Raw genomic sequence first — 24,989 nt, forward strand, 5'->3', positions numbered from 1 at the left:
CTGCTTCCCACTCCCAGAGCGGTGTCCCGCGGCTTCCCATAGCCCGACACCCACCTGGCGGCGGCGTGGGATAAGCATGGTCCAACTTCGCGGATCCTGCCTCCCAGAGCGAGCCCTGTGGCAGAGTGGATGCCGGACCCGTATAAACCATCCAGGACTTCAAAGATGCTAAGCAAGCACTCCTCCACCAACTAAGCTGTGCTCCCAACATTGCCTGTTGTCCCCCGCAGGCTGCCGACCGTGTCAGAAACCTAATCAAGGCGCTAGAGACTGGAGAGCCCCAAAATCCAAACCTACATCTTAAGAAGATCCTTGCAGTCAGCAGGCTGGTAAGTAGGTGGCATCCTGTTTCTGACCTACCCCTCAGTTCCAAGAGATGACCTTGAATTCCCCCCTTTATGCTCCGAGCACCCTTCCCCTTCCAGCTCGAGCCTGGACCTTCCGCTTAGGTAGCACATCCCTATGGCCACTGCCCTTCTCTGGCTGTAAACAGTGACATGATGTGGCCACTAGGAGGCGCCATAGTGACTAAGGAGTTGGGGTCTGAAGGGATAACTGTGGTGGCCCTACTAGGGAGGGAAGGTACCACTATAGATATACACGGAGGATGACAGTCACCCAGTAGCACCTAGCTACCCCTGTCTGGTTCCTGCAGCCCAGGGTTGGCCTGATTCTTAGTTTTCACTGTAAACCTTGCTTGGGAGTGAAGATTTTACAAACGGCAAACTCTGGCAACTTGGTCAGTTTGGACCTTTGATGTCAGAGACCCAAGTGGACTGTCGGTTAAGACCAGTTACTGTGGCCAGCCGAGGGCATGTCCAGAAGACCCCGTGGCACCGGAGTTTCCTCAGGAAATGGATAACTAGCTGGACACACCCAGTTTCCTAGATAGAGATCCCAGATACCTCTTGGGCTCTTTGGGACCTCCCAAAATGTGCTGAAATTCGCGAGTGCGTAGACCCCCCCCACACACACACACACACACAGGTCTGACATGCTTTCACCCAGACAGGCTGAGCTGACAGACTCTCTGTTCCCATATGTCCACTCTTGGCAGTGTGGGAGGCACCAGGTGGTCCATCGGCTTGTGAGCGGCTTCCTGGAGCGCACCTTCATGGCCACACCTTCCTGTGCCCTTGTGGCCACAGAGCTGGGCTACCTCTTCATCCTACAGCAACAAGTGAAGGAAGCCTCTCTGTGGTACAAGGAGGCCATGAAGCTGGAGGAGAACAGGCTGGCTGCCTTGGCAGGTCTCTGGATGCTGGGCAGGGCAGGGCAGGGTGATAGCCCAGCAGGGTGTGTGCCTGGGAACATTCTCTCCAGACTGTGTATGAGCTCGGGGGTTACTGTACCATGGGGTCTTCCCGTAAACACACCAATACAGATAGATGTAAGGTTCAGGACCAATTAGGACCACCATCCTACCCACACTGACCCATGTCATAGCTGTGGCACCCGAATCTTAGCAGTAGTCTGATGCTCATTCTGAGGCCCTGCCCCTTCTTGGTCCCCATAGGCCAGAAGTGGAGATGTCCCCTCCCCCTAAGGCACACACACCCCTTGTATACACACCCCTTGTATGCACATCCTGACTTCCCTCTGCAGATCCTGGAGTTGAAAATCCACCAGGAGAGCTCTCTACAGTGTTTCTTTACTGTCTGATAAGTTGTCTGTTGTGTGTCAAACGACCTTTCCAAAGGTCCCACTTTTTACTTTTAAATTAGCGCATACTGACCATTCCTAACAGTGAATCTTACTCAGGCCCCTTCACAGGAGAAGCGCCATTTTTCAGTGGGTTTTTTGTTTGTTTGGTTGGTTGGTTTGGTTTGGTTTTATTGTTTGTTTGTTGAGACTGAGTCTCACGGTACCACCCAGGCTAGCCTTGAACTGGTGCTCCTTCTGCTCCAGCCTTCTAAATGTTGGGCTTACAGGCACGTGCCAACACACCCAGGGTTCTTGTGTTTATTTTAGTTTTTGAGACAGGGTCTCCTGTAGCCCAGGCTGGTCTGGAATTCACTGTGTTGCCAAGGCTCACGCTGAACTTCTGATCTCCTTGCCTCTACCTCCAAGTGTTAGGATCACAGGTGTGTGCCAAGCCCTGTTTACATGATGCTTATCGGTTGGGTTTATTTTGTTTTTGTTTTTTTGTCTTTTTTTGTTTTTTTTTGTTTGTTTGTTTGTTTGTTTTGTTTTGTTTTGTTTTTGGTTTGGTTTGGTTTGGTTTTTGAGACAGGGTTTCTCTGTGTAGCCCAGTTGTTCTGGAACTCACACTGTAGACCAGCATGGCCTTGAACTCAGAGATCCAATTGCCTCTGCCTCTTAAATGCTGGGATTAAAGGCATGCACCACCACACCTGACTGGTGCTGTGTTTTGAACCCAGGGTTTTATATGTAGTGAAGAAGAAGCTCTCTACAAACTAGGCAGCATCACCTCCTTCTTTTTTCTCAACTGGCATCCATTTAAACAGCTCAACTCTAATCTGGATGTGGAAGCATATTCTTGAGGCACTGGAGTACGTGGGGTGGAGTAAGCGGGCTCAGTGCTCGGAGCAGCTGTTCTTGGCTAGGCCCCATGTTCTAAGCTCCAGCCTCCCTGAGAGATAGTGTAGTTATCAGAGTGGTTATAACTTTCTAGTCAGCATGTTAGGCTGGCCCTCACACCAACACCTCTCCTCCATCTGGAATCCTGGGAAAACTTCTATCTGTCATCTGTCTGTCTGTCTATCTATCTATCTATCTATCTATCTAACTATCTATCTCTAGAGGGAAGATCTTATGTAGCACAGACTGACCTCAAATTTAGTACTGCTAAAAGTGGCCTTGAACCAGTTCTCCTGCCTCTGCTCCTAAGTGCTGGCATTATAGACAGACACCATGAAGGCTTTTATTTTATTTTAGTGTGTGTGTGTGTGTGTGTGTGTGTGTGTGTGTGTGTGTGTGTGTATACATGAGTGCAAGCCATGGCACAAATATGGAGATCAGAGGACATCTTTAATTCTCCCACCTTTATGTCAGTCCCAGGGAATCAGACTCAGGCCACCCAGCAAGCACCTTTATCTGCTGACCGCTCTGGCCAGCCCCAATGACATTCTTCACAGATGACTCCAAGCTGGATACAGTGACACGTGACTTTAATCCCAGCCCCCAGGAGTCAGGGACAGATAGATCTCTGAGTTTGAGGCCAGCCTGGTCTACAAAGAGAACTCCAGAACAGCCAAGGCCACAACAAACAAGCAAGCAAGCAAACAAACAAACAAATGTAAAAGAAGACTTGATTTCAAGCATATGAAAAGAGAAAAGTGCCTTTAGCAGACCCAAAATCTCAAGACCCTCAAAGGCAAACAGTGTCATGACTAGAATTCCAAGCATGACTAGAACTGTGAGCCAACACAGGCAGAGATGAGCCCAGGTAAAGATCAAAGCCAGGCATGGTGGTCCAGGCCTGCTGTCCCTGTCCCCTGAAGACTGAGGCAGAGGCCTCACACAGAGACCCTGTCTGAAAACAACAGAATGAGCAGACCAGCTTTCTCCAAGAACCCCAGGGGAAGTTAGAAACACAGGCCCAAGGATATCTATCAGAGGCAGAGAGCAAAAGCTCACAGTGGGACCGCCACCCAGGAAGCGGATTGCCAGAACATTCAAGGAGACCTTACAGAAAACTGGAGGGAGGAGAGTGTCGCCTCAGAGGACCCCCATCACCGCCATGTGAAAGTCTCAGCACTGCTCAGCACACAGGCAAATTTCCTGAAGCGTCCACCAGGCTGAATCCTCCTCAGTTTCCTCTTTTCAGGGAAAGCCCCAGTAGGCAGCCAGAGGGAAGTCTGTCTCACACGAATCCTACCCAGGACCCCAGCTAACCCAGAGGGGCGAGTCAGGGGGAAGTGTCAGCCTGGACTTAGAAGTTCTACCAGCTGTCCCAGGCTGAGTCCTATACTTCTAGATCTGCATGCAGTGTTCAGGACAGGGGTTGTCCAGTGGGTCATGCAAATCGGGGGGCCTCTGAAGAGCAGAGTCAAGCCCCAAAGAGCCTGGGACTTCCCTATGACTGCTGTAAAGGATACCATCAGCTGGGTATACTGGTGCATGCCTGTCACCCCAGCAGGCGGGAGTAGAGGCAGGAGAATCATGAGTTCAAGATCGTCCCCATTTAGCTCAGTGGTAGAGCGCTTACCTAGGAAGCACAAGGCCCTGGGTTCGGTCCCCAGCTCCGAAAAAAAGAACCAAAAAAAAAAAAAAAAAAAAAAAAAAAAAGATCGTCCCCAGCTCTGTAGAGTTTGAGGCCAGCCCAGGCTGCCCGAGACACGGTCTCGAAAATAGTAATGATTAAAAACAAGTTAATTAATGTAGTATATAAAAAGAAACAGGAGGACAAAGCCTAGTAGAGTGTCTATTACCAACACCATAAAAAAAAATCACCCCAAACAAAAGGGGGGGCCACAAATAGGAAATTTATAATCTAGTTAAAAAGTCACTAAAAATATAAAAATGCTCATTCCCCCTAATAATCAAAAGGATATGGATTGGGGTTGGGGATTTAGCTCAGTGGTAGAGCGCTTGCCTAGCAAACGCAAGGCCCTGGGTTCGGTCCCCAGCTCCGGAAAAAAGAAAAAAAAACAAACAAAAAACAAAAAAACAAAAAAAAGGATATGGATTAGAACTCAAACTTTGGGAGGGAGAGGGAAGGAGGGAGGGAGGGAGGGAGGGAGGGAGGGAGGGAGGGAAGGAGGGAGGGAGGGGATGGGAGGGGAGGGAAGGAGAGAGAGAGAGAGAGAGAGAGAGAGAGAGAGAGAGAGAGAGAGAGAGAGAGAGAACAGGTGCAGACAGAGATCAGAAGAGGGTGTCAGATCCCCTGGAGCTGGAGTTGCAGGCAGTTTTGAGTGCTAGGATCCTAACTCAGGTCCCCTGCAGGAACCACCAGCGCTCTTACCAGCTGAGTCTACCTCCCGCCCCTCCTGTCACATTAGATTGGTAAAGATAGGAATGTGTCTGAGATTGTAAGAAAGGATATGTTTAAGTTCTTAGCAGAGAAGGCAAGATGGCTGCGTGAATAAAGTGGCCTCCTGCAAGCCCAACGCAGGGCCCACAAAGGACAGAACTGACTCCCACTGGTCGCCTTCTAACCCTCACAAGGGCAGCATGGCAGACACGCTTGTGCGCATGCGCATATACCCAGGGCTTCGTGCATGCTATACCCTGAATCCCCCAAATGTAGATCTTTGGGTAGCTGTGTATACATTAATAACAAATACTTAGAAAAGTGCTTGACGGGTTAAACCCCAAGTTCTTAATGGCGGCTATCACTAGAGCCATTGTTAAAGCCAACATATGAGTGAGGGATCGTTGTTGTCTTTCTGCTTCGGCTCCCTGCCCCGCACATGGTTGACTCCTTCAGTTTGCAAAGATGTTGAGAATGCCGGCCTGAGCTCCCTCCTCCCTCCTCAGTCCCACCCTGGCTGTGCGGGGCGCTGGCTCTGGAGAGGCGCTGGCTCTGCTGCCTGCTGCCTGCTGCCTGCTGCCTGCTGCCTGCTGCCTGCTGCCTGCTGCCTGCTGCCTGCTGCCTGCTGCCTGCTGCCTGCTGCCTGCTGCCTGCTGCCTGCTGCCTGCTGCCTGCTGCCTGCTGCCTGCTGCCTGCCTGCCCGCCTGGCTACCCTGCCGGCCCAGCTTTGTTCTTGTCCATCTATAGGGAGCATCTGGTGCCAGATCCTACAGGGCCAGCTGGAGGAGGCTGCTCACCAGCTGGAGTTCCTCAAGGAGGTGCAGCTGTCACTTGGGAAGTCTGAGGTCAGAGCTAATGAGCAGGGATGGCTGGGAGAAGGGTTCTCCAGCAGAGGGCGATCAAGGTGGCCCACCTTACAGCTTGGGCCAGCCTCGGTTCCCGGGCCAGCCTCACCCTGAGCCCTAGCCTCTCTCACACAGGTGCTGGTTTTCCTGCAAGCCCTTGTAGCAGCTAAGAAGCAAAAGCTGGAGCAAGAGGCCACGGCGCTCCTGAAGGAGGCAGTGGAACTGCATTTCTCCAACATGCAGGGCCTGGCCCTGAGCCCCGAGTATTTTGAAAAGCTGGACCCCCTCTTTCTGGTCTGCATCGCCAAGGAGTATCTGCATTTCTGCCCGAAGCAGGTTAGGGGACCCATTTTCATGGCAAAGGCCTAAAGTACAGGCGTGGGTGAGTTGAAGCCAGATGACCTCAGAGGCTGTTCTAGTACAGAGTTGGATGTCCCATGTGAGCTCCCAGGCCTTAGAGAAGGTGTGGTGCGGGGACCATACTTGGGTGGGTTGGTACACTGGCCATGCATCTGTCTATATCCTGACAGAATCTATAATCCCAGCACTGGGGAGGTAGAAGAAGGAAGATCAGAAGTTCAAGAATGTTGGTGCTGGAGAGATGGCTCAGTGGTTGAGAGCACTGGCTTCTCTTCCACAGGTCAAGGGTTCGATCCCCAGCACTGTCTATACCTGTATGGGGTCCAGTTTCCTCTTCAGGTGTGCAGATGGACATGCAGACAAAACACAACAAATATATTGTGTATATGTGTGCACAACATAAATAAGTAAATCTAAAAAAAGAAAGAGCATAAGTTTGTCCGTTGTTGCGTAGGGAGTTTGAGGTCATCGTGGGTTATGTGAGACCCTTTCAGGGGAAAATTTTTTAGAAAGAAGAGGAAGTGGGAGAGAGAATAAGGCAAATCACACATTAATCTCCTGGTGTTCCCACAGCCCCGGTCACCCGGCCAGCTCGTGTCTCCACTTCTTAAACAAGTCGCCATGATCTTGAGCCCTGTAGTAAAGGTGGCCCCGGCCATGATGGAGCCACTGTTTGTGACAGCTCAGGTCAAGTTCCTCTCAGGTAAGCAGTGAGTCCCAGCAGACACTGACAGGGCTTCTGCCCTAGGGTTATATCCTGGGAAATAACTTTGCCTAGGATACTTTTCCTATATGTGACATACATACACACTTGCATACATGTGCACATGCATGCATACATACGTATGTACATATATATGTACGTACATATATGTATACACACATACACATTCATACATATGTACACACTTGTATGCATACATACATATGTGTACACACATGTATGCATACATACATGCATGTTGCAGGAAAAATAAAAAATAGATGAGTGGCTGCTACCAGTTCCCACAAGTGCTCCAGCTGTCTCTCTGTCAGCCGCTTTCACACACTGTCCCCTTAGCAGATTGTTACCACGCCTGACACACACGTCGCGTTCAGCAGGCCATTCTATCGTGGCACCACGCCACACTAGTCCAGGCATCCTACAGCCTAACACGGCTTCCAGAACTGAGACAGGCTTTCTCTCTGCCTGCTGAGAACTTTGCTCACATCCCCTGTAGCCCAGTAAAATCAAAGCTCTAGAAACTTGTAGTTTAACAATTAGATTTATATGTTAAATTCTCAATCTACAATACATCCACACAATAAATTCACTGCCAATTAATAAATATAGAAACCGCCCACCTAGACAAGATAAAACTGACCTAGACTGCCTGGATGGGAATCCTCCTCCTCTGTCTCCATCTTCCTTTCTTGGCTCCTCTTCTCTCCTCCCTAGACTTTCCTCCACCTACCCTTCCTTCTCATTCAGTGATAGGCTTTGCCTTATCCTGAACCCCCCTTGCTGCATAAAAGGACATCATCCTACACATGCATACATACATATGCACATACATGCGTACATGTGTGTGCACACATACACATGTGTGTACATACATGTGCAGTACATGCATACACACATTGTACATACTATGTACATACATACATACATCACAGGCCCTGGGGTGTGGAGCTTTCAGAGGGTCACTGAGGCCACTGCCCAGTCTGCCAGATCCTCCCTTGTCACAGCTCAGGCACCAGAGAAAAAAGGGAAGCAGGCTCCGCGAATGCCCAGTTGTTTCTCTGACACTCAGACTTTCCCTGGTCTCCAGTCGGCTCTATGTTGAATGATTTTGCTTTTCTGAGGGCTCCTAAGTCTTCATCCTCAAGGTCTCTGCCAGGTTTACTCTTAGCCTTAAGGTCTCCTGGGTTGAGGGCCATGAAGGACTGTCCCCAGAGGCACTGGCAGCTACCAACAGGTTTGGGACCAAAGCTAAGTCTCCAAGTGCTTAGGTTGCCACGGTGGCTTCTTCCTATCTCCACAGCACACAGGAAGAGATGAGGGAGTTTGGGACCCAAAAAAGATGTAGCCCAACTTCCAGGTGAGGGACTCCAGGCAGCAGCTATGGAGAGGCCTGGCTACCAAGGGAGGAAAGGCACCTCCTGACCCACAGCACCCTGGTACTACGCTGCCAGTCTCAAACAGAGCTGCAGCCTGGCTTAAGAGAGGCCTCCATGTCTCTCAATGTCTGGAGTTAAGACTTCCATGAAGAGAGGTTCAGACTTCCATGAAGAGAGGTCTTAAAATGAAGACTTTGCCTGCCCTCCATGAAGAGAAGTCTTCTTAAACAAAGACTTTGTCTGCCCAGCTGAATGCCCTGTATGACTACATCCCTGGTCCCACATCCAAAAGACAGTGTGTCAAGGCCCAAGCAGAATTAGCATACTTGAGGTCCTGGGTTCAATTCCCAGCACCCAAAAGTAAAGATAAAACACAAGGATCAGAATACTAGCCTTACAGACTTTCTCTCCTTTCTTTTTTCTTTTTTGTTGTTGTTTTGTTTTGTGATGGAGTTTCTATGCATAGTCCTGGCTATTCTGGAACTCACTCTGTAGACCAGGTTGGCCTACGAACTCTCAGAGATCCTCCTGCCTCTGCCTCCTGAGTGTTGAGATTAAAGGCACACACCACCCATCCCGGCTTAAGTTAAACTCTCTAACAGGTCTTGCAGGGCAGAGGAAAGAACCCAGTCATCAAAGTGCTTTCCTTGCAAGCAGAGGACCTGAGTTTGACCCCACACTTGTAGTACTAGTGCTAGAGAGGCAAGATACAATGGAATCCCCGCCCGAGGGCTTGCTGGTTGGCTAGCCTAGTCTACTTGGTGAGCTCCAGGTCCAGGAGAAAGATCCTGTCTCAACACAAGGTGAATGGCTCCTGAAGAATGACACTAGGTGTTATCGTCTAGTGGATGCACGTGCGCGCACACACATGCACACACAGACCCACCCACACTCAAAATTTTAGAACTGCTTAAGACACCAGTGTTGAGGCTCCTGAGCTGCTGCACCTGTGAAATCCAGTTGCCCTCCCTTGACTTGTCGGGTCCTTGGGGGGCTCCTGAAGATCCCTGGCCGCAGACTTTGGTTTCGCATTCCTAGGAGAGCTGGAGAACGCGCAGAGCACCCTGCAGCGCTGCCTGGAGCTGGACCCCACCTTTGTGGACGCTCACCTCCTCATGTCCCAGATCTACCTGGCCCAGGGCAACTTCGCCATGTGCTCCCACTGTCTAGAGCTGGGTGTCAGCCACAACTTCCAGGTGGGAGCTCTCCACACACCATGGCCCACTCTACTCTTGTACCCCTTTCTGGACGGTTGCCTGGGAGGGGAAAGCCACAAAAAGGCAGAAACGTCCCCCAGGCCCTGTGCTAACTCGCAGAAAGGGCTGGCTCACCGGCTCCTCTGGAGAGGTTCCTGAGGCTGCTTTGTGAGCAGCAGATAAGCTAGACCCCACTCTGCTCTGCCTCTCCCAGGTCCGAGACCACCCCCTCTACCACTTCATCAAAGCCAGGGCCCTCAACAAGACTGGCGACTACGCCGAGGCCATAAAGACCTTAAAAATGATCATAAAGGTGCCCACCTCAAAGGCAGAAGAGGGCAGGAAGTCCCGAGGCCCCTCCGTGCGGCCCAGCGAGCGGGCATCCATCCTGCTGGAGCTAGTAGAGGCCCTCCGACTGAATGGGGAACTGGTAAGAAACGCCGGTGCTTGGGGCCAGGGATTGGGCTCAGTGGACAAAGAGCTGGCTGTGAAGGCCTGAGGACCAGAGTTCACACTGCCAGCACCCACAATTCATCAAAAGAAAGTTTTAAGCTCAGGGAGAGACCTGCCTCAGGAAGTAGAGTGGGGAACAATTGAAGGAGACAGTTCTGTCAGGCTCTGCCCTCCTCATGCAGATGTGAATGAGCAGGGTGAGCACGCTCATGCCTTCACCCCTCAGTGGGGCTGTGCACGTATGCACACCACATACAGAGACACACAGCAAAGAAGGAAAGCTCCCCTGGAGCACAGTAGAGGCCCCAGGAGATCAGCCTTGGGGCCAAGTTCTAACTGTGCCTGATGTTACTTGGGCTAAGATTTGAGCCCTTTCTGTTGGTTTGGTTTGGTTTGGTTTGGTTTGGTTTGGTTTGGTTTGGTTTGGTTTGGTTGAGACAGGGTCTCACTATGTGTGATAGGCTGGCCTGGAACTCACCATGTAGACCAAGCTGGCCTCGAACTCACAGAGATCCCCCTGCCTTGGCAAGAAGCAAGAGCAAGACTCGTAGAGGCTGGTGTCTGCATGATGCCCAGGCCTCAGTAGCCTTCCCAACGCACAGGCTGTGGTCTGTCTTGTTTCCATCTGTGGCCAGGGTCTGTAGTCTCCCCTGTGATGAGCCTGACGAGACAGGAAGATAGGAAACTAGCCTGCAAAAAGCCGCTGCTCACTCTCTAGATACAGGGACTGTGAGGGTGCCTCAGCTGGCAGAGTGCTTCCCACACAAGCATGAGGACATAGGTTTGATCCCTGAGAAAAGGAGTGGGGCCAGCATGGAGGTTAGCTTGTCTACATAGTGAGTTTCAGGCCAGCCAGGGCTACATAAGGAGACAGTGTATATATATGTGTGTGTATGTGTGTGTACACATATATATATACACACATGTATATATATACGTATTTTATTGTGTATATTGTACATATGTGCATATATGTATGTGTATATTATTTATATTTTATTATTTTATTTATATATATATAATTTTGTTGTTTTAGCATATATATACATATATATATATATATATGTATATATATATATATATGAGATGACTCAGTGGTTAAGAGCACTGGCTACTCTTACAGAGGATCTGGTTTCAGTTCTTAACACCGTCATGGTGGTTCACAACTATCTGTAACTCCACTTCCAGAGGGTCTAATTTCCTCTTCTGGCCTCTAAAGGCACAAGGCATGTATGCACACACACATATATACAGAGGTCGGTGGGGGGAAGGAGGGGAGGGGAGATGGAGCAGGACTGGGAGAGGGAGGGAGGAGAGAAGAGAGAGAGGAGGTACTCACACACATGGAATAAAAATAAATATTTACTTCTTTTTCTGTTTTTGATTTTTTGAGACAAAATTTCTCTGCGTAGCCCTGGCTGTCCTGGAACTCACTCTGTAGACCAGGCCTCGAGCCTTGAACTCACAGAAACCTGCTTGCCTCTGTCTCCCAAGTACTGGGATTAAAGGCATGTGCCACCAGCACCCAGCGCAAGGCCCTGAGTTTGGTCCTCAGCTCCGGGGGGGGGGGGGGGGGGGGGGTTGGGTTTGGACAGTATTTGATTGTTCAACTTGGTTTTTGTTTGGTTTTTGCTTTTCTAACTTTGAAGATTTACCATTAGTTTATTATTGCGTGTGTACACGTGTACACATGCTGTTATACATGTGTCACAGCGAGATCAGAGGACAAATTGTGGGAGTTGCCTCCCTCCCTCTGCCATATTAGTCCTGGGGATTGAACTCACATTACCAGCTTTAGCAGCAGACGCCTTAACCCCCTGATCCCTTTCATCACCCCTTGGTTTGTTTGTTTGTTTGTTTGTTTTTAAACTTTGTAGTCCAGATTGGCATGAAATTACGGTCCTCCTGCCTCAACCTCACAAGTGTTAGGATTGCAGGTGTCCATCACCATGACTGGCCTCCCAGCTAAGCTCCTGGGGAAAGGGTCGGGTCGGGTGAGCTGTCCCCATTAAAGGAGACACAATGAGGAGAACAGAATCTGTAGGTCCTAAGGAATAATCCTCGCCTCTGCGGCTGCCCTGCAGATGGTCGAGAGCCAGACTGGCTCAGAAACACCAGGCCACGAGCTGAACCCAGGGGTGGGGATGTGGCATAAATCTCCTTGGGTCACCTGTAATAGTTAATACCGAAGAGAGGGTCTGTCTGGTCCCCCACACGTTGTAGCACGAGGCCACTAAGATCATGCAGGATGCCATCAACGAGTTCAGTGGCACACCAGAGGAGATGCGCATCACGGTCGCCAACGTGGACCTGGCCCTGAGCAAGGGCAACGCAGACCTGGCACTGAACATGCTAAGAGGCATCACGCCCAAGCAACCCTGCTACACAGAAGCCAAGGAGAAGATGGCCAGCATCTACCTGCACACTCGCAAGGACGTGCGCCTCTACATCGGCTGCTACATGTAAGTTCTGCCTACAGCAGGCGGCACCTCTCCCCATCCCCCCAACCCCCCACCCTGGCTGCCAGGGTTCCCTCAGGTCGCATACCTTCCACTGGGTCTCCCTCCAGAGTGTAGCCCCGGACTGCATTAGACCAAGGTATGAGCACCTCGTAGGTCTCCCTGCCTGTGGCTGTGGGTGAGTTCTGAGGACCTGCTGCCAGCCCCTCCCCTGCGTCTCTGCCCTGTATGGCTTACATTCAGCGAGAAGATCTAGGCCTGGACCCCAGCACTCGTGCAAAGACATCACAAGAACACATTCACACTTTGGCCCCTCACGCTGCCTTGAAGAGCCATGGTGCAGGGCCTTGGGGATGACCAGTGTGGGCTGGGTGAGGAAAGAGTGGAGTGCAAGGTGGCGGCCCCAACCCTCTGTCTCCCAGGAGCTGGTGTTGTGACCTCAGGGGGCCTTCCCAGCCTCTTCCTCTGATAAAAGCTAGTTGGAGGTTGGAGAACTGGGAGTGTGGAGACTGAGTCATAGCGCACCATGTTAGTGGACATCCATGGGAGCAGTGTGGGCCTGGGGTGGGGGTCTGTGGCTGCTCGCTTGCCAGACGTGTACTGGCTTCCATCTTCTCGCCTCAGGAAAAGGGTGAGCATTGGGGGGTGAGGCTCGGTTATGGGTTCTTTCATACCACGCACGAAGCCCTGTGCTCTGTCTTCAGTGTGACACAAAGCCAGGTTGGGCAGGCCACGACTGTAATCCCACACTTGGATCCTGCCTGTCTTAAAATCCAACCAAACCCAAACAAAGAAACATGGAAAGCAGTGTGGCTCATGGAGAAGGGCTGGAGGGCTGGGGTGGCCCCCAGCCATGGCTAAGAGACTCTCAGGGCTCCCGGGGATCTCCATGACTCAAGAATGGTGAACGGTGCCCATTAGGCAAGCCCAGACCTGAGAACCGCAGTTGATTTCTCCTGCAGGGAGCTTTGTGAACATCTGCCCGGCCCCCACAGCAGCCTGCTACTGGGTGACGCTTTCATGAACATCCAGGAGGTAAGTGCGGGAACCTAGCCTTGCTAACTAACTCCCAGGATTACTCTTCCAGTGGGGGGAGAGGGAAGAAAAAGACACCCCCCTCCATACTTTCCCCACCAGCCTGAGAAGGCCCTGGAGGTGTATGACGAGGCCTACAGAAAGAACCCTCACGACGCCTCCTTGGTCAGCAGGATTGGACAAGCCTACGTGAAGACCCACCAGTATGCCAAGGTGAGGCTGCCCTGGGGAAGGGCCAGCCAGGCAGAGAAGGAAGGAGAGCCCATTCGTTGGGGCTGTAGATGGGAAGGGACAGAGTATTTCTACCCTAGCAGCTACCTGCTGAGGTTGTGACCAGGGGTGAGCTCAGTCGGTCTACACTGCAGCAGGCTCCACTGAGGCCTGAGCCCCGTTGAGGGTTGAGGCAAGGGTGGGGCATTCATCTTGGGCATCTGTGTGCAAAGGGACAGTCTAATGCAGTGGCTGCTGAAGGGACATGGTATTAGCCACCCCCATGCAGAGCCAAACTGAGGCCCATATGTCCTGTTTGCGCTAAGGCCATTAATTACTACGAGGCTGCCCAGAAGATCAGCGGGCAGGACTTCCTGTGCTGCGAGCTGGCCGAGCTGCTCCTGAAGCTGAAGAAATACCACAAGGCAGAGAAGGTGCTGAAGCAGGCCTTGGAGCGAGACTCCGGTGAGGTGGCCTTGGAACTCAGTCCCAGCCCCGTATCCCTGGGCCCTCCCCATCAGCCCATGGGCTAGACTACACTGACTGGTGGCTCCTTCTAGGGGTCAAGGACATCCCGTCCCTGATGGATGAGGTCAAGTGCTTGCTTTTGTTGGCAAAAGTTTACAAGAGCCATAAGAAGGAAGACGTGATGGAAACGCTGAACCAGGTAACTGGCCTTTATTTCCTGAGGGCTGCGGAAGGAAAGGGGCTCGGCCCACAGTCGGCCAGGGGCCCATGGTCTGCCAGGGCAACAGGGCCCACGGTCGATCAGGGCGACGGGGCCACCATCAGTGATGGTGAATCTGAGAATACTGGGCTGGGCTGGGCTGGGCTGGGCTGGGCCAGAAGCAAGAGAGGCTTGTCCTTACCGAGGGTGATGTGATCCAAGGTGTTACAGCAGCTGTCTGCATCGAAAGCTCTGTGCTAGCTTTGTTTGCCCCTCTCTCCTCCCGCAGTCCTTCCTCCTGCTCTCCCACGCTCAGTCCCTCCCTCAGTCCCTCTCTTCCTCCCTTCCTTTTTTTTTTTTTTTTTTTTTTTTTTTTTTTTTTTTTTTTTTTCTCGGAGCTGGGGACCGAACCCAGGGCCTTGCGCTTCCTAGGTAAGCGCTCTACCACTGAGCTAAATCCCCAGCCCCTCCTTCCTTCCTTTTGAGAAAGGGGTATCCCAGCTCGCCTACCTAGCTGAAGATCGCCTTGAACTTCTGATGTTCCCGCTTCTCTCTCGAATGCTGGGATTTCTGCAGTTTTTCCACCACACCCTGCTTTACTGAAAGATCTCACTATGTAGAGCTAGCTGGCCTAGAACTCTATGTAGCCCGAGCTGTAGACTATGCTGGGTTAAAAGCATGAATGACCACGCCTGGCTCTAGCCATTCCGCCCCCCCCCCCCAACCAATATTTATCTAATGCGTGTGGGTATTTTGTCTGCATGTCCATCTGCACCCCAGAAGAGGGCGCCAGACCATATTATATTGTGAGCTGCCCGTATGGGTGCTGGGAATTGATCAGAAACCGTGGAAGTACAGCCAGTGCTATTAACCACTGAGCCATTTCTCCAGCCCTAGTCTAGCTAGGTTTTTTTTTTTTTTTTTTTTTTTTTTTTTTTTTTTTTGAGACAGGGTCTTAGTATGTTTACCAGGCTGGTCTTGAATTCACTATGTAGCCCAGGCTAGCCTTCAGGTAGTCCTCCTACTGAACAGTAGTATCCCAGGTGAGCATTACTACCTATGTCTGGCTTCTCCACTCTCTTTTTAAAATTCCACCGCAGCCCTCCAGGCTAAACACTGTGACACCCCCATCTGATAGATAAAGCTCAAAGGCAAGAAGGCTTAAATCCAAAGCCAAGTACAGATGTCTAGGGCTTATGGTGGTTTAACTCGGAGTTCTAGGATTTTTAATAGTGTGAAATTGGTGTGCACTGGATAGAAACTGCTCTGAGTCTTTACTTTTCCTGGGCTGGAGGTCCATGATGCTGCCTCGGATGCCAGCGGCTGTGAGCCACAGCTTCCGATTGGCCGCTCCCTCTCAGGCTGTGTGACGTTCTGCAGTGCGACCGTTGCTGAGCTGCTATACCCAGCGGGCTAGGGACATACAATGTGCTTTGTATTTTATCTGTCTGTTTATCTACCCACATGTATGTGCACCACCTGTGTGCCTTATGCCTGCGGAAACCAGACCAGGGCCTTAGATCCCTCGGAACTGGAGTTAGAGGCGGTTGTGAGATGCCCTATATGGGTGCTGGAAACTGAACTCAGATGTTCGACAAGAGCACCGTGTGCTCTTAACTGCTGAGCCATGTCTCCAGCCCAAGGATTTTGATTTTTTTTTTTTTTTTTTTGAGACAGGATCTCATTGTGTAGTCCTGGACGGCCTAGTACTTGCTGTATAGACCAACAGTTCTCAATCTTTGGGTTTCAACCCCTGTAGGGGTTGAATGACTCTTTCACAGGGGTCACCTTAAGGCCATTGGAAAATACCAATATCTACATTACACTTCATAGCAGTAGCAAAATTACACTTATGAAGTAGCAATGAAAATAAATTTATGGTTGGGGCCACCATGACATGAGGAACTGCATTAAAGGGTCCTGCAGCATCAGGAAGGTTGGGAAGCCCTGAAATAGACTAAGCTGGGCTTGAACTCAAAGATCCCTCTGCGTCTGCCTCCCAAGTGCAAGGGTTAAAGGAGTGTGCCAGCACAGGAAGGGAGCCCAGTGTGTCCTTTGCTTGTATCCCCCTTATAATGGGTTCACCTTAAGTCAAGGGAGGTGAAGCTGAGATCTGACATCTGCCTGGACCAACCATCTTCTCTCCATACCGAGCCATCCCTGATCCAGGCACCCCTGGCCATTCCCATTCCTGCCTTGCCTCTCCACCCACAAGTGCAGGCTCCCACTTGTTCCCAGGATGCATTGCACTGTGTGTGGTTCTAGAAGGAGGCACTGCCAGTGCCACCACTTGAGGTGACTTCTCTTATTTACTGCCCCAGTCCCCACTCCTCTCTCTGCCATTGAGGAGCCCAGTGCTAGTCCGTACGCCTTCTGAAACCTGCCTGTCTTCCATGCTCCTCACCTCATCCACTCACGCGTTAGATGTGTGAGAAGTGCCTCCACTTCTAGAAAGGAGGGTGGAACAGAGCAAAGGTACCCATCAAAGCACAGCCCACAGACACACACACACACAAAGCCCTCGGTTCTGTCTCCAGTACCACATAAACCAGGCCTGGTGGCACTCGGGATCAGAGGTTCAAAGCCATCCTTGATTATATAACGGTTTCCAGGCCAGCCCTTCTCAAACAACAAAGACCTAGTCTGAGCTAGGTGTGGTGACCCGTACCTTTGATCCCAGCACTCTAGAGGCAGAAGCAGGCAGATAGAGCTCTGTGAGTTTGAGGCCAGCCTGGTCTACCAAGTTCCATATCAGCGAGGGCTACAAAGGGAGGCCCTGTCTCAAAAATAAAGCACCACCAGCAGAGGGCGTGGCTGTGAGTTCCTCGCGGTGCCCTTTCTGGCCCTGCCAGCCGTGGAACACTGGAAATCCTGTGCTCTGGCACATGGGTTCAGGGTTTCTGAACCCAACCTCATCCGTTCCCCCAAGGCCTTGGACCTCCAGTCCCGCATACTGAAACGGGTTCCTCTGGAGCAGCCAGAAATGATCCCCTCCCAGAACCAGGTGGCAGCCTCCATCTGCGTCCAGATTGGAGAGCATCATCTCGCGGACAAAGATTACGACAGCGCTATGAAATCCTATAAGGACGCCCTGGCCTACTCACCTACAGACAGTAAGGTGTGGAGTAACACCCTGGGACCTGGGGAATGTGGCTCAGTTGATAAAGTATTTGCCTAGCACGCACAAAGTTCGGTCCCCAGTAGCTTACAAACCAAGTAAGATGGTAGCACCTCAGCCCTTGGAAGGCAGAGGCAGGATCTGGGGGCTCCTTGCTGAGTGAGGCCTCTCTTCTCTGAGGAGCTGCAGGTGTAAAGGGGGAGGGAGGCCTCCGGGGTGGGAAGTGGCTCCGGTTGACTCCGGGCCCTCACCTACTACAGTTCTTAGAGGAAGGCTAGGATGACCATCTTTATAGACCATTTATGGATGCAAGAAAGGGAAAGATAGCTCTGAAAGCCACATTCGCCCTGTCTTTGTCACCGGGCCATTGCGGGTTCCTGCCACTGGACTGAGGGACATGGTAAGAGCTGTGACTGCCAGGCTGCGTGCGGCTGAGTTTAAAGCCAGCTGAGATGCCGGAGGGGCGTGGTTCCAGATGATGAACCAGTTCGCTAAGTTCAGGGAAGAGCCCAGCAATGGAAGAGTGATTGCTTAGCATGCACAAAGCCCTGGGTTCAGTCTCCAGCACCACATCAAACCTTTCATCTCTGCACTTGGGAGGTGGAGGCCAGCCTGTCTCAAAAATATACCTAAATATACTTATGACATGTATTGTGTGAGAACAAATAGCTGTTCATCCTTTGACAGACCCTGGGCTGGTTTATGCCAGGGACTGCTGTAGGCTGGAGACAATAGGCCAGGGCGTGAGTCTTGCCTACATATTACCCTCAGGCAAGAGGAAAGTGAAGCATGTGGGTAGTCCCAGAGTCCCCTTTGTCCCAGAGTCCCCAGGGCACAGAGGAATCCCCAGAGGAAGGAGCAGAGGCCAACGGATAAGATTAGTGGGTTAGCCAGGCCCCATCTCACTCCCACTGCTAAAACCGAACGGCAGGGAAACCTGGTGGGATCGGAGGACAAGAGCCATCCTCTGCCTGTGGCAAGGGGCCTGCTTTAGAAGCCAGCTGATAGGCCGGCTGGGAGGGAGGTCAGAGCTAAGGTGAGTGCAGGTTTTCCCGGGCCTGTGATGCAGGCTTGTTAGCTCTGTCTGGTCTTGTCCTAGGTGGTGCTGGAGCTGGCGCAGCTCTACCTGCTTCAGGGGCAGCTGGACTTGTGTGAACAGCACTGTGCCCCCCTCTTAGAGATGGAGCAGACCCACGAGAGAGCTGCCGTGGTAGGAGATACCATGCTGCACACCGCCCCGGGGGCCCTGTGGGCTGCTTCCTAATTGCCGACCCTCGGATGCCTTCACTGGCTTTGGGACCTAGCCCCAGTTTCCTGCTCTGCCCTTTATAAGGGAGGGATGAGCAGGCCAGCAGAGGGCAGCAGCAACCTCTGCACCAGGCTGGGGGGGGCGTGGTTGAACAGACTCGGGGGGGGGGGGGGACCACACCTACTATGGGGCGAAGGTGAAGGTCAGGTGACTGGAAGCCTGTGAAATAACCCTCCCTGGTGTCAGGCCTTCTAGCTTGTCTGTTACTCACACCTTCTCCAGGGCCACCCCAGGCTCTGGAAAGCCTGCGATTTCCACCGATTTCCACCTTCCAGTAGGGTGTCCTGGGATCCCACAGGCTCTCTGGACCAGGGAGGCTATCTTCGGGGAGAGTCTTTTCTGCCTTTCCTCTCTGCCAGCCCTCATGCAGGCCGCTGTCAGTAATACACAGCTTGTGTGTCTTCTGATAGGTGCTGGCTGACCTGATGTTTAGAAAACAAAACTATGAAACCGCCATCAATCTCTACCGCCAAGTGCTGGAGAAAGCTCCAGGTAACTCCGCCCAGCACGCTGCTTCCCCACCCAGCCCGCACCGGCTACCCCAGAGAAGGGTGGGCCTTCTCCCCTCCTTCCTGCATGCTCAGAGGAAGCTCCTTTCTTCCCAATTGTTCCCAGAGAGGCAGGAAACAGATAAAGACCCAGAACGTGGCAGCCCTTCCTGAGTCAAAGGGGCCAGTTCCTGGACCCAGGCACTTGGCACTGGAGCCAGGACAGCCCATCTGTCCCCATATCACTGCAGCCACTGGGAGTGAACTGTCTCCTCTACCGTCACACCCACTTGGAAGGCACTGGACTGGGGTGGGGTGGGGCAAAAAAAAAAAAAAACAGAAAGAAAGACACTAGATGTTCTTTCTTGGTTGTAGCTGCACCCCTACTTGCTACCAAATGAAATCGCTGCTCCAGCGGTCAAACCTGAAAACCAAGCCATGGGCCTAGCCATTCCATGGTAGTCACCACGGGCCCAGCAACTGTTGTTAGGTATATAGCCTTAGAGTCAAGGTACCTGGGTCTGAACCCTCATGTCACTTAGCTGTGTGACCTTTGAAAAACTACTTCATTCCTCCATGTTCTTTGTCCTCGTCTGTCAAATGGGGACAGAAAGATTATTTACCTATAGCTAAGCTACAGCACACACACACACACACACACACACACACACACACACACACACACAGAGTGGCTAGAGGTCAGGGGACAGCAGTGGGTGATCCTGCCCTACCACCTTTATCCTCCTTCCCTTGGAACAAGATCTCTAGCTGAACTTGTACTTGGCCTGGAGCCAGCAAGCCTCAGACATCCTCCTGCCTGTGACCTCCAGAGCCTGAGGTTCAGAGACGCTCACAGCCCACACCTTGCTTTTTAGATGGGCACTGGGAATTTGAACTCAAGTCCTCATGTTTGTCCGGCAAGTGCTTTGCTGACGGAAGCATCTCCCAGGCCCCTACTGTAGCTATTTCAAGCACTATATAATTTACTCATGCTTGCATACAGACTCATCTATGCTCGGCCTAAACAAGTAGTGTCTCCTAGTCCCTCCTCAAGGTCCAGCACCCCTCCCCCATCAGACCCCGTCACACCAGCCTGATGCAGTTATTGGCCACCACATGCTGCAGATTTCTGCCCTTTCCTTTCAGACAATTTTTTGGTACTGAATAAACTGATCGACCTGCTACGACGGAGCGGCAAGCTTGAAGAGGCCCCTGCTTTCTTTGAACTGGCCAAGAAGGTGTCTAGCCGGGTGCCTTTGGAACCAGGGTTTAACTACTGCCAAGGCATTTACTGCTGGTGAGTTAGGCTGGAGGAGACAGAGGGTCAGTGGTGGAATAAGAGACACCCCCACATGGGGGTTGGGGATTTAGCTCAGTGGTAGAGCGCTTGCCTAGCAAGTGCAAGGTCCTGGGTTCGGTCCCCAGCTCCGAAAAAAGAAAAAAAAAAAAAAAGAGAGAGACACCCCCACACATAGCAGGTAGCTAGTGTTTTATGCTCAGTAGAAGAGAGACAGAGCAGCCTCCAGGACCAGAAGTCCTCAGACCTGGTGGCCATGCCATGCCCCCTGGCCTCACGGTTCACCAGCTCAGGGCTCTTGGCATTTCTTTCACTCACTGCAGGCACATTGGACAGCCCAATGAAGCCTTGAGGTTTCTGAACAAAGCCCGAAAGGACAGCACTTGGGGCCAGCTTGCCACCTGTTACATGGTACAGATCTGTCTGAACCCTGACAACGAGATTGTCGGTGGAGAGGCTTTTGAGAGTCTGGTGGGTGACAGCAAGTAAGAGGACTAGGAGGCGGGATGAGGGGGCGGGGCGGGGGGCGGGGCGAAGAGGCGGGATGAGGCTTCAGTTTCTGGGCGGAGGCCAGGTGAGTGACCCACAAGCAGGCTGTCAGCATGAGTCCTGTGCCCACAGCTCTGCCAGTAGGAAAGAGTCTCAGCAGCACGGGGTGCGCACTGCAGAGAAGCTACTTCGGGAATTTTACCCACACTCGGAGTCCGGGCAGACCCAGCTGCGGCTGCTGCAGAGCCTCTGCCTGCTAGCCACCAGGGAGAAGGCGAACATAGAGGTGGCTCTGGGGGCCTTCATCGAGATGGCCCAGGCTGAGGTGCGAGGGCTAGGGACTGGTTTCGGTGGGCAGGGGTCAAGATGGAGGTGACTGCCAAAGTGCCCCAATGTCTGCTCCCCACGGGTGTGCAGAAGGACAACATCCCTGCACTGCTGGCCATGGCGCAGGCCTACGTCCTCCTGAAGCAAGTCCCCAAGGCCCGAACGCAGCTGAAGCGCCTGGCCAAAGTCCCATGGATGCTGGACGAGGCCGAAGACCTGGAAAAGAGCTGGCTTCTGTTGGCAGACATCTACTGCCAAGGCGGCAAATTCGACCTGGCCTTGGAGCTGCTGCGCCGCTGCTTGCAGTACAACAAGGCAAAGATCACTGGCACGGGAGAATAAGGGAGGGGTGAGCGGGGGTGGGAGGGGGGAAGGGGAGGTAGAGCCGGAGGGGGCCGGAATCAGGGGGCTGGAACCAGGACCCACGGGCCAAAGAAGGGCCCAAGGGCCATGTTTATGAGGATCAGGCATAGCCAGGAAGTCGGTGGGCTTGAGCCATATGCAAGGATTAGCTTCTGTGAGGTAGAATCATTGGTTAGAGTGGCTTTATTTTTTTACGATTTATTTATTTTTATTTATATGAGTACACTGCAGACACACTAGAAGAAAACATCAGATCCCATTACAGATGGTTGTGAGCCACCATGTGGTTGCTGGGATTTGAATTTAGGACCTCTGGAAGAGCAGTCGATACTCTTAACCACTGAGCCATCTCCACAGCCCTAGAAGGGCTTTATTTGAGAGGGTTTTGAGTAAACCAGCTTCTGAGTAAAGAATGGGTACACAGTTAACCCTTCAAAAAGCTAAAGATGCTTGTGGGGGTCCCTAATGCACTTTGGGTTCCTGATGCTCACCACCATTCACTTGCCCCCTCCTGGTCCCACCCCAAGGACCATGGTGACTGCTGCCGGGCAGAAATACTAACTGCCCTCCCTCTCCCCCAGTCTTGCTGCAGGGCCTATGAGTACATGGGCTTCATCATGGAGAAAGAGCAGTCATACAAGGACGCAGCCACCAACTACGAGCTGGCTTGGAAGTACAGCCATCAGGCCAACCCTGCCATTGGTAAGGCACAGGCCGAGGTACACAGGGGCTACTGCCCTGATCCTAGAACCCAAGTCCTGCATCCCGGCAGTTCAGGGAGCCAGAGGGCTCCTCAGTCACCAGAGTGTCCCCCCTACCCTCTGGACAGGTTTCAAACTGGCTTTCAACTACCTGAAAGACAAGAAGTTCGTAGATGCCATTGAAGTCTGTCACAGCGTAAGTCACCAGTACAGGTAGGGAGGGTGCTGCGGTGGGCCCCCTGCCTGATTCCACACTTCTGATCCTTCTCTGTACCAGGTCCTGACGGAGTACCCCAACTACCCCAAGATCAGGGAGGAGATTTTGGAGAAAGCCCAAGGGTCCTTGAGGCCCTAGCTGTGGCTGCAAGGGGCTCCGGACAGTAGAAGCATCAGTCTATGGACGATTCATGGGGAGAGTAGGAAGTGAATCAGTGGAGAAGCAAGTGAGAAATGCATACTCTCTCCATTTCCGTATCGCTTGTGCTTCATTTGGATTCATGCCTCCTGGGGCCCGAGAGCGTCTGGAAGCTTTATGCTTTTTTAAGGCCTAAGAAGTAATTTTGCCTGGAGAAGGAAGACAGCTGGCTTAGCCTGTGCCGGGGATTCCTGGGCCTTACTCAAGGACCCCACATTTGCTCCGGACTCTTGAAGACATGGACCAGAGACCCCGCCCAGCAGAGTGATGGCTAGGAAAGTACCCTATAGCTACTTCGAAGTGCACCCCTCCCCCAGTCTTGTCCCCAGCGTCTCAGAACTAGAGAAGCATGGCCCCTCCTTGCCACGTTGCCCACCAGGTCTGCCCAGCACAGCAGTGGGCTCAGACGGGAGGACCAGCTGTGGAAGGACCCCAGAGCTAGGGCCCTGTGTAAGAGGGAGCAGATTTTCAAGGCCCATTCACTGCGCTTCTCTGTCACCACATTCTGTTCCTATGCACCTCCCCCAAGCTAGACCACACCCATTTGGGACAAGCCAGATTACCACGGAGCCCCATCCTCCCCCTACATGCAACCACACTTTGGCTTTTGTAAAAGATATTAGCCAACCAGCTCACCTTCCTGGATCCCACTTAATGCCTAGGGGGGCAGACACAGTGGCTACTGTTTCTCAGAATGGCATTATGGGGTCATCCCAGCCTCAGGGGAAGGAACTCTGAACTCTGAACTGGGTATCTGGAGGCCTGAGTTCTCAACATGTGCTCTTCCCAAGTGCTTGCCCTCTCTGGGTCTCAGTGCCCTACTCTTCAGCAAGCAATTAGACTAGACCTGGGCAGGGTGTGCTCACTCAGTGGTGCACGTGCCTAGCATGCACAAAGCCCTGGGTTCAACCCCCAGCACACCTGGAACCCCGGCATATTGGAGGTGTAAGCAGTAAAGTCATCAGGTCAGAGTCATCTAACTTAAGTGTCTGAGGTAGTCTTGGGGTACACCAGACCATGTCTCAAAAGAAAAAAAAAGACTCCATTTCCCAAATCATTGTATCATGCTTTGCCAGTAATGTCTAGAAAATGTTTTATTTATGGCCCTGGGGTTGAAATGAAGAGTACATTTTATACCCCTAAACTACAGGTTTCACCCCCTTTAAATTGAACAACTCTGTGCTTGTCCATGTTCGTGTAATAGCTAGCACAACATATTTAGGAATTCTTAGGCCCTGTTCTCTCACCTTTAAGGCTACTGATATACTCTATTTAAAGAAAACAACAGGGGCTGGAGAGATGGCTCAGTGGTTAAGAGCACTGACTGCTCTTCCAGAGGTCCTAAGTTCAATTCCCAGCAACCACATGGTGATTCACAACCAGCTGTAATGGGATCCAATACCCTCTTCTGGTGTATCTGAAGACAGCTACAGTGTACTCATATACAATAAATAAATCTTAAAAAAAATAAAGAAAACTACAGGCAGGCATGGTATAGTCCTACAGCTACAATCCCAGCATTTTGGGGGCACAGGGAGGGCCTGAAGCCCAGCCTGACTTGTACAGTGAGTTCCAGGCCATCCAGGGCTAGCTCTGTAGCCAGATGCAGTCTCAAAGCAAAGAAGGGGTGAGGAGCTCAGATAAAGGCTCCTGTCTCAACCCTAATGGCCTGAGTTCTGTCCCTGGGTCCCACATGGTGGAAGGAGAGAACCAACTCCTGCAAGTCACCCTCTGACCTCCACACAGGAACGGTAGCATTGTGTAAACTCACGTGGATACACAAAATAAAAGTGTAACGATGACCGAATTAATGAGTAAAGAAAGCAGCCTCAAAACAAGCAATTTAGTGCGGGTAGAATGTAGATGTGGCTTTCACAAAGCCATCTCGGCGCAATCGCTTGCTTCCTCAGACAGGAGGGTCGGGAAGGAGGGTGAAGGTGACCCCTCCAAAACAAAGCAAGTACAGCTTGAGCTGTACAAGACCTTGTCTCAGAAAGTGTGTGTGTGTGTGTGTGTGTGTTGGAAGAAGGAAGAACCCGCCATAATCCCAGCACTTGGGAGATAGAAGCAGGAGGGTCAGGAGTTTAAGGTCACCCTCAGCTACTCAGCAAGAGTTTTAGAAAGAAGTTGAGGGCTCAGTTGTTAAGAGCACTGACTGCTCTTCCAGAGGTCCTGAGTTCAACTTTCACAACCATCTGTAATGGGATTCGACGCCCTCTTC

General features: G+C 51.9%; 1 protein-coding gene across 3 annotated transcripts in view; it reads left to right on the top strand.

Annotated features, from left to right (window-relative positions):
- Positions 1 to 24,606, top strand: part of Ttc21a (tetratricopeptide repeat domain 21A) — a 35,781-nt gene extending 11,175 nt beyond the window's left edge. For 2 of the 3 annotated variants that reach the window (XM_003750604.6, XM_039082725.2), the window contains 22 exons: positions 231 to 329; positions 1,058 to 1,250; positions 5,684 to 5,781; positions 5,917 to 6,117; positions 6,715 to 6,844; positions 9,280 to 9,437; positions 9,652 to 9,867; positions 12,114 to 12,352; positions 13,312 to 13,384; positions 13,487 to 13,597; positions 13,921 to 14,059; positions 14,155 to 14,261; positions 17,191 to 17,379; positions 18,479 to 18,589; positions 19,099 to 19,180; positions 20,323 to 20,473; positions 20,797 to 20,958; positions 21,095 to 21,287; positions 21,380 to 21,604; positions 22,234 to 22,354; positions 22,482 to 22,549; positions 22,631 to 24,606. In XM_003750604.6, coding sequence (XP_003750652.1) covers positions 231 to 329; positions 1,058 to 1,250; positions 5,684 to 5,781; positions 5,917 to 6,117; positions 6,715 to 6,844; positions 9,280 to 9,437; positions 9,652 to 9,867; positions 12,114 to 12,352; positions 13,312 to 13,384; positions 13,487 to 13,597; positions 13,921 to 14,059; positions 14,155 to 14,261; positions 17,191 to 17,379; positions 18,479 to 18,589; positions 19,099 to 19,180; positions 20,323 to 20,473; positions 20,797 to 20,958; positions 21,095 to 21,287; positions 21,380 to 21,604; positions 22,234 to 22,354; positions 22,482 to 22,549; positions 22,631 to 22,708 — 3,144 coding nt within the window. In that variant the 3' untranslated portion in view covers positions 22,709 to 24,606. Of the gene's footprint in view, positions 1 to 230; positions 330 to 1,057; positions 1,251 to 5,683; positions 5,782 to 5,916; positions 6,118 to 6,714; positions 6,845 to 9,279; positions 9,438 to 9,651; positions 9,868 to 12,113; positions 12,353 to 13,311; positions 13,385 to 13,486; positions 13,598 to 13,920; positions 14,060 to 14,154; positions 14,262 to 17,190; positions 17,380 to 18,478; positions 18,590 to 19,098; positions 19,181 to 20,322; positions 20,474 to 20,796; positions 20,959 to 21,094; positions 21,288 to 21,379; positions 21,605 to 22,233; positions 22,355 to 22,481; positions 22,550 to 22,630 lie in introns of those variants that run through there. The other variant, XM_006244150.5, reaches the window with a different exon arrangement.
- The last annotated feature ends 383 nt before the right edge of the window (positions 24,607 to 24,989 follow it).

This window comes from Rattus norvegicus, chromosome 8 (assembly GCF_036323735.1).
Source record: "Rattus norvegicus strain BN/NHsdMcwi chromosome 8, GRCr8, whole genome shotgun sequence".
Classification (NCBI taxonomy): domain Eukaryota; kingdom Metazoa; phylum Chordata; class Mammalia; order Rodentia; family Muridae; genus Rattus; species Rattus norvegicus.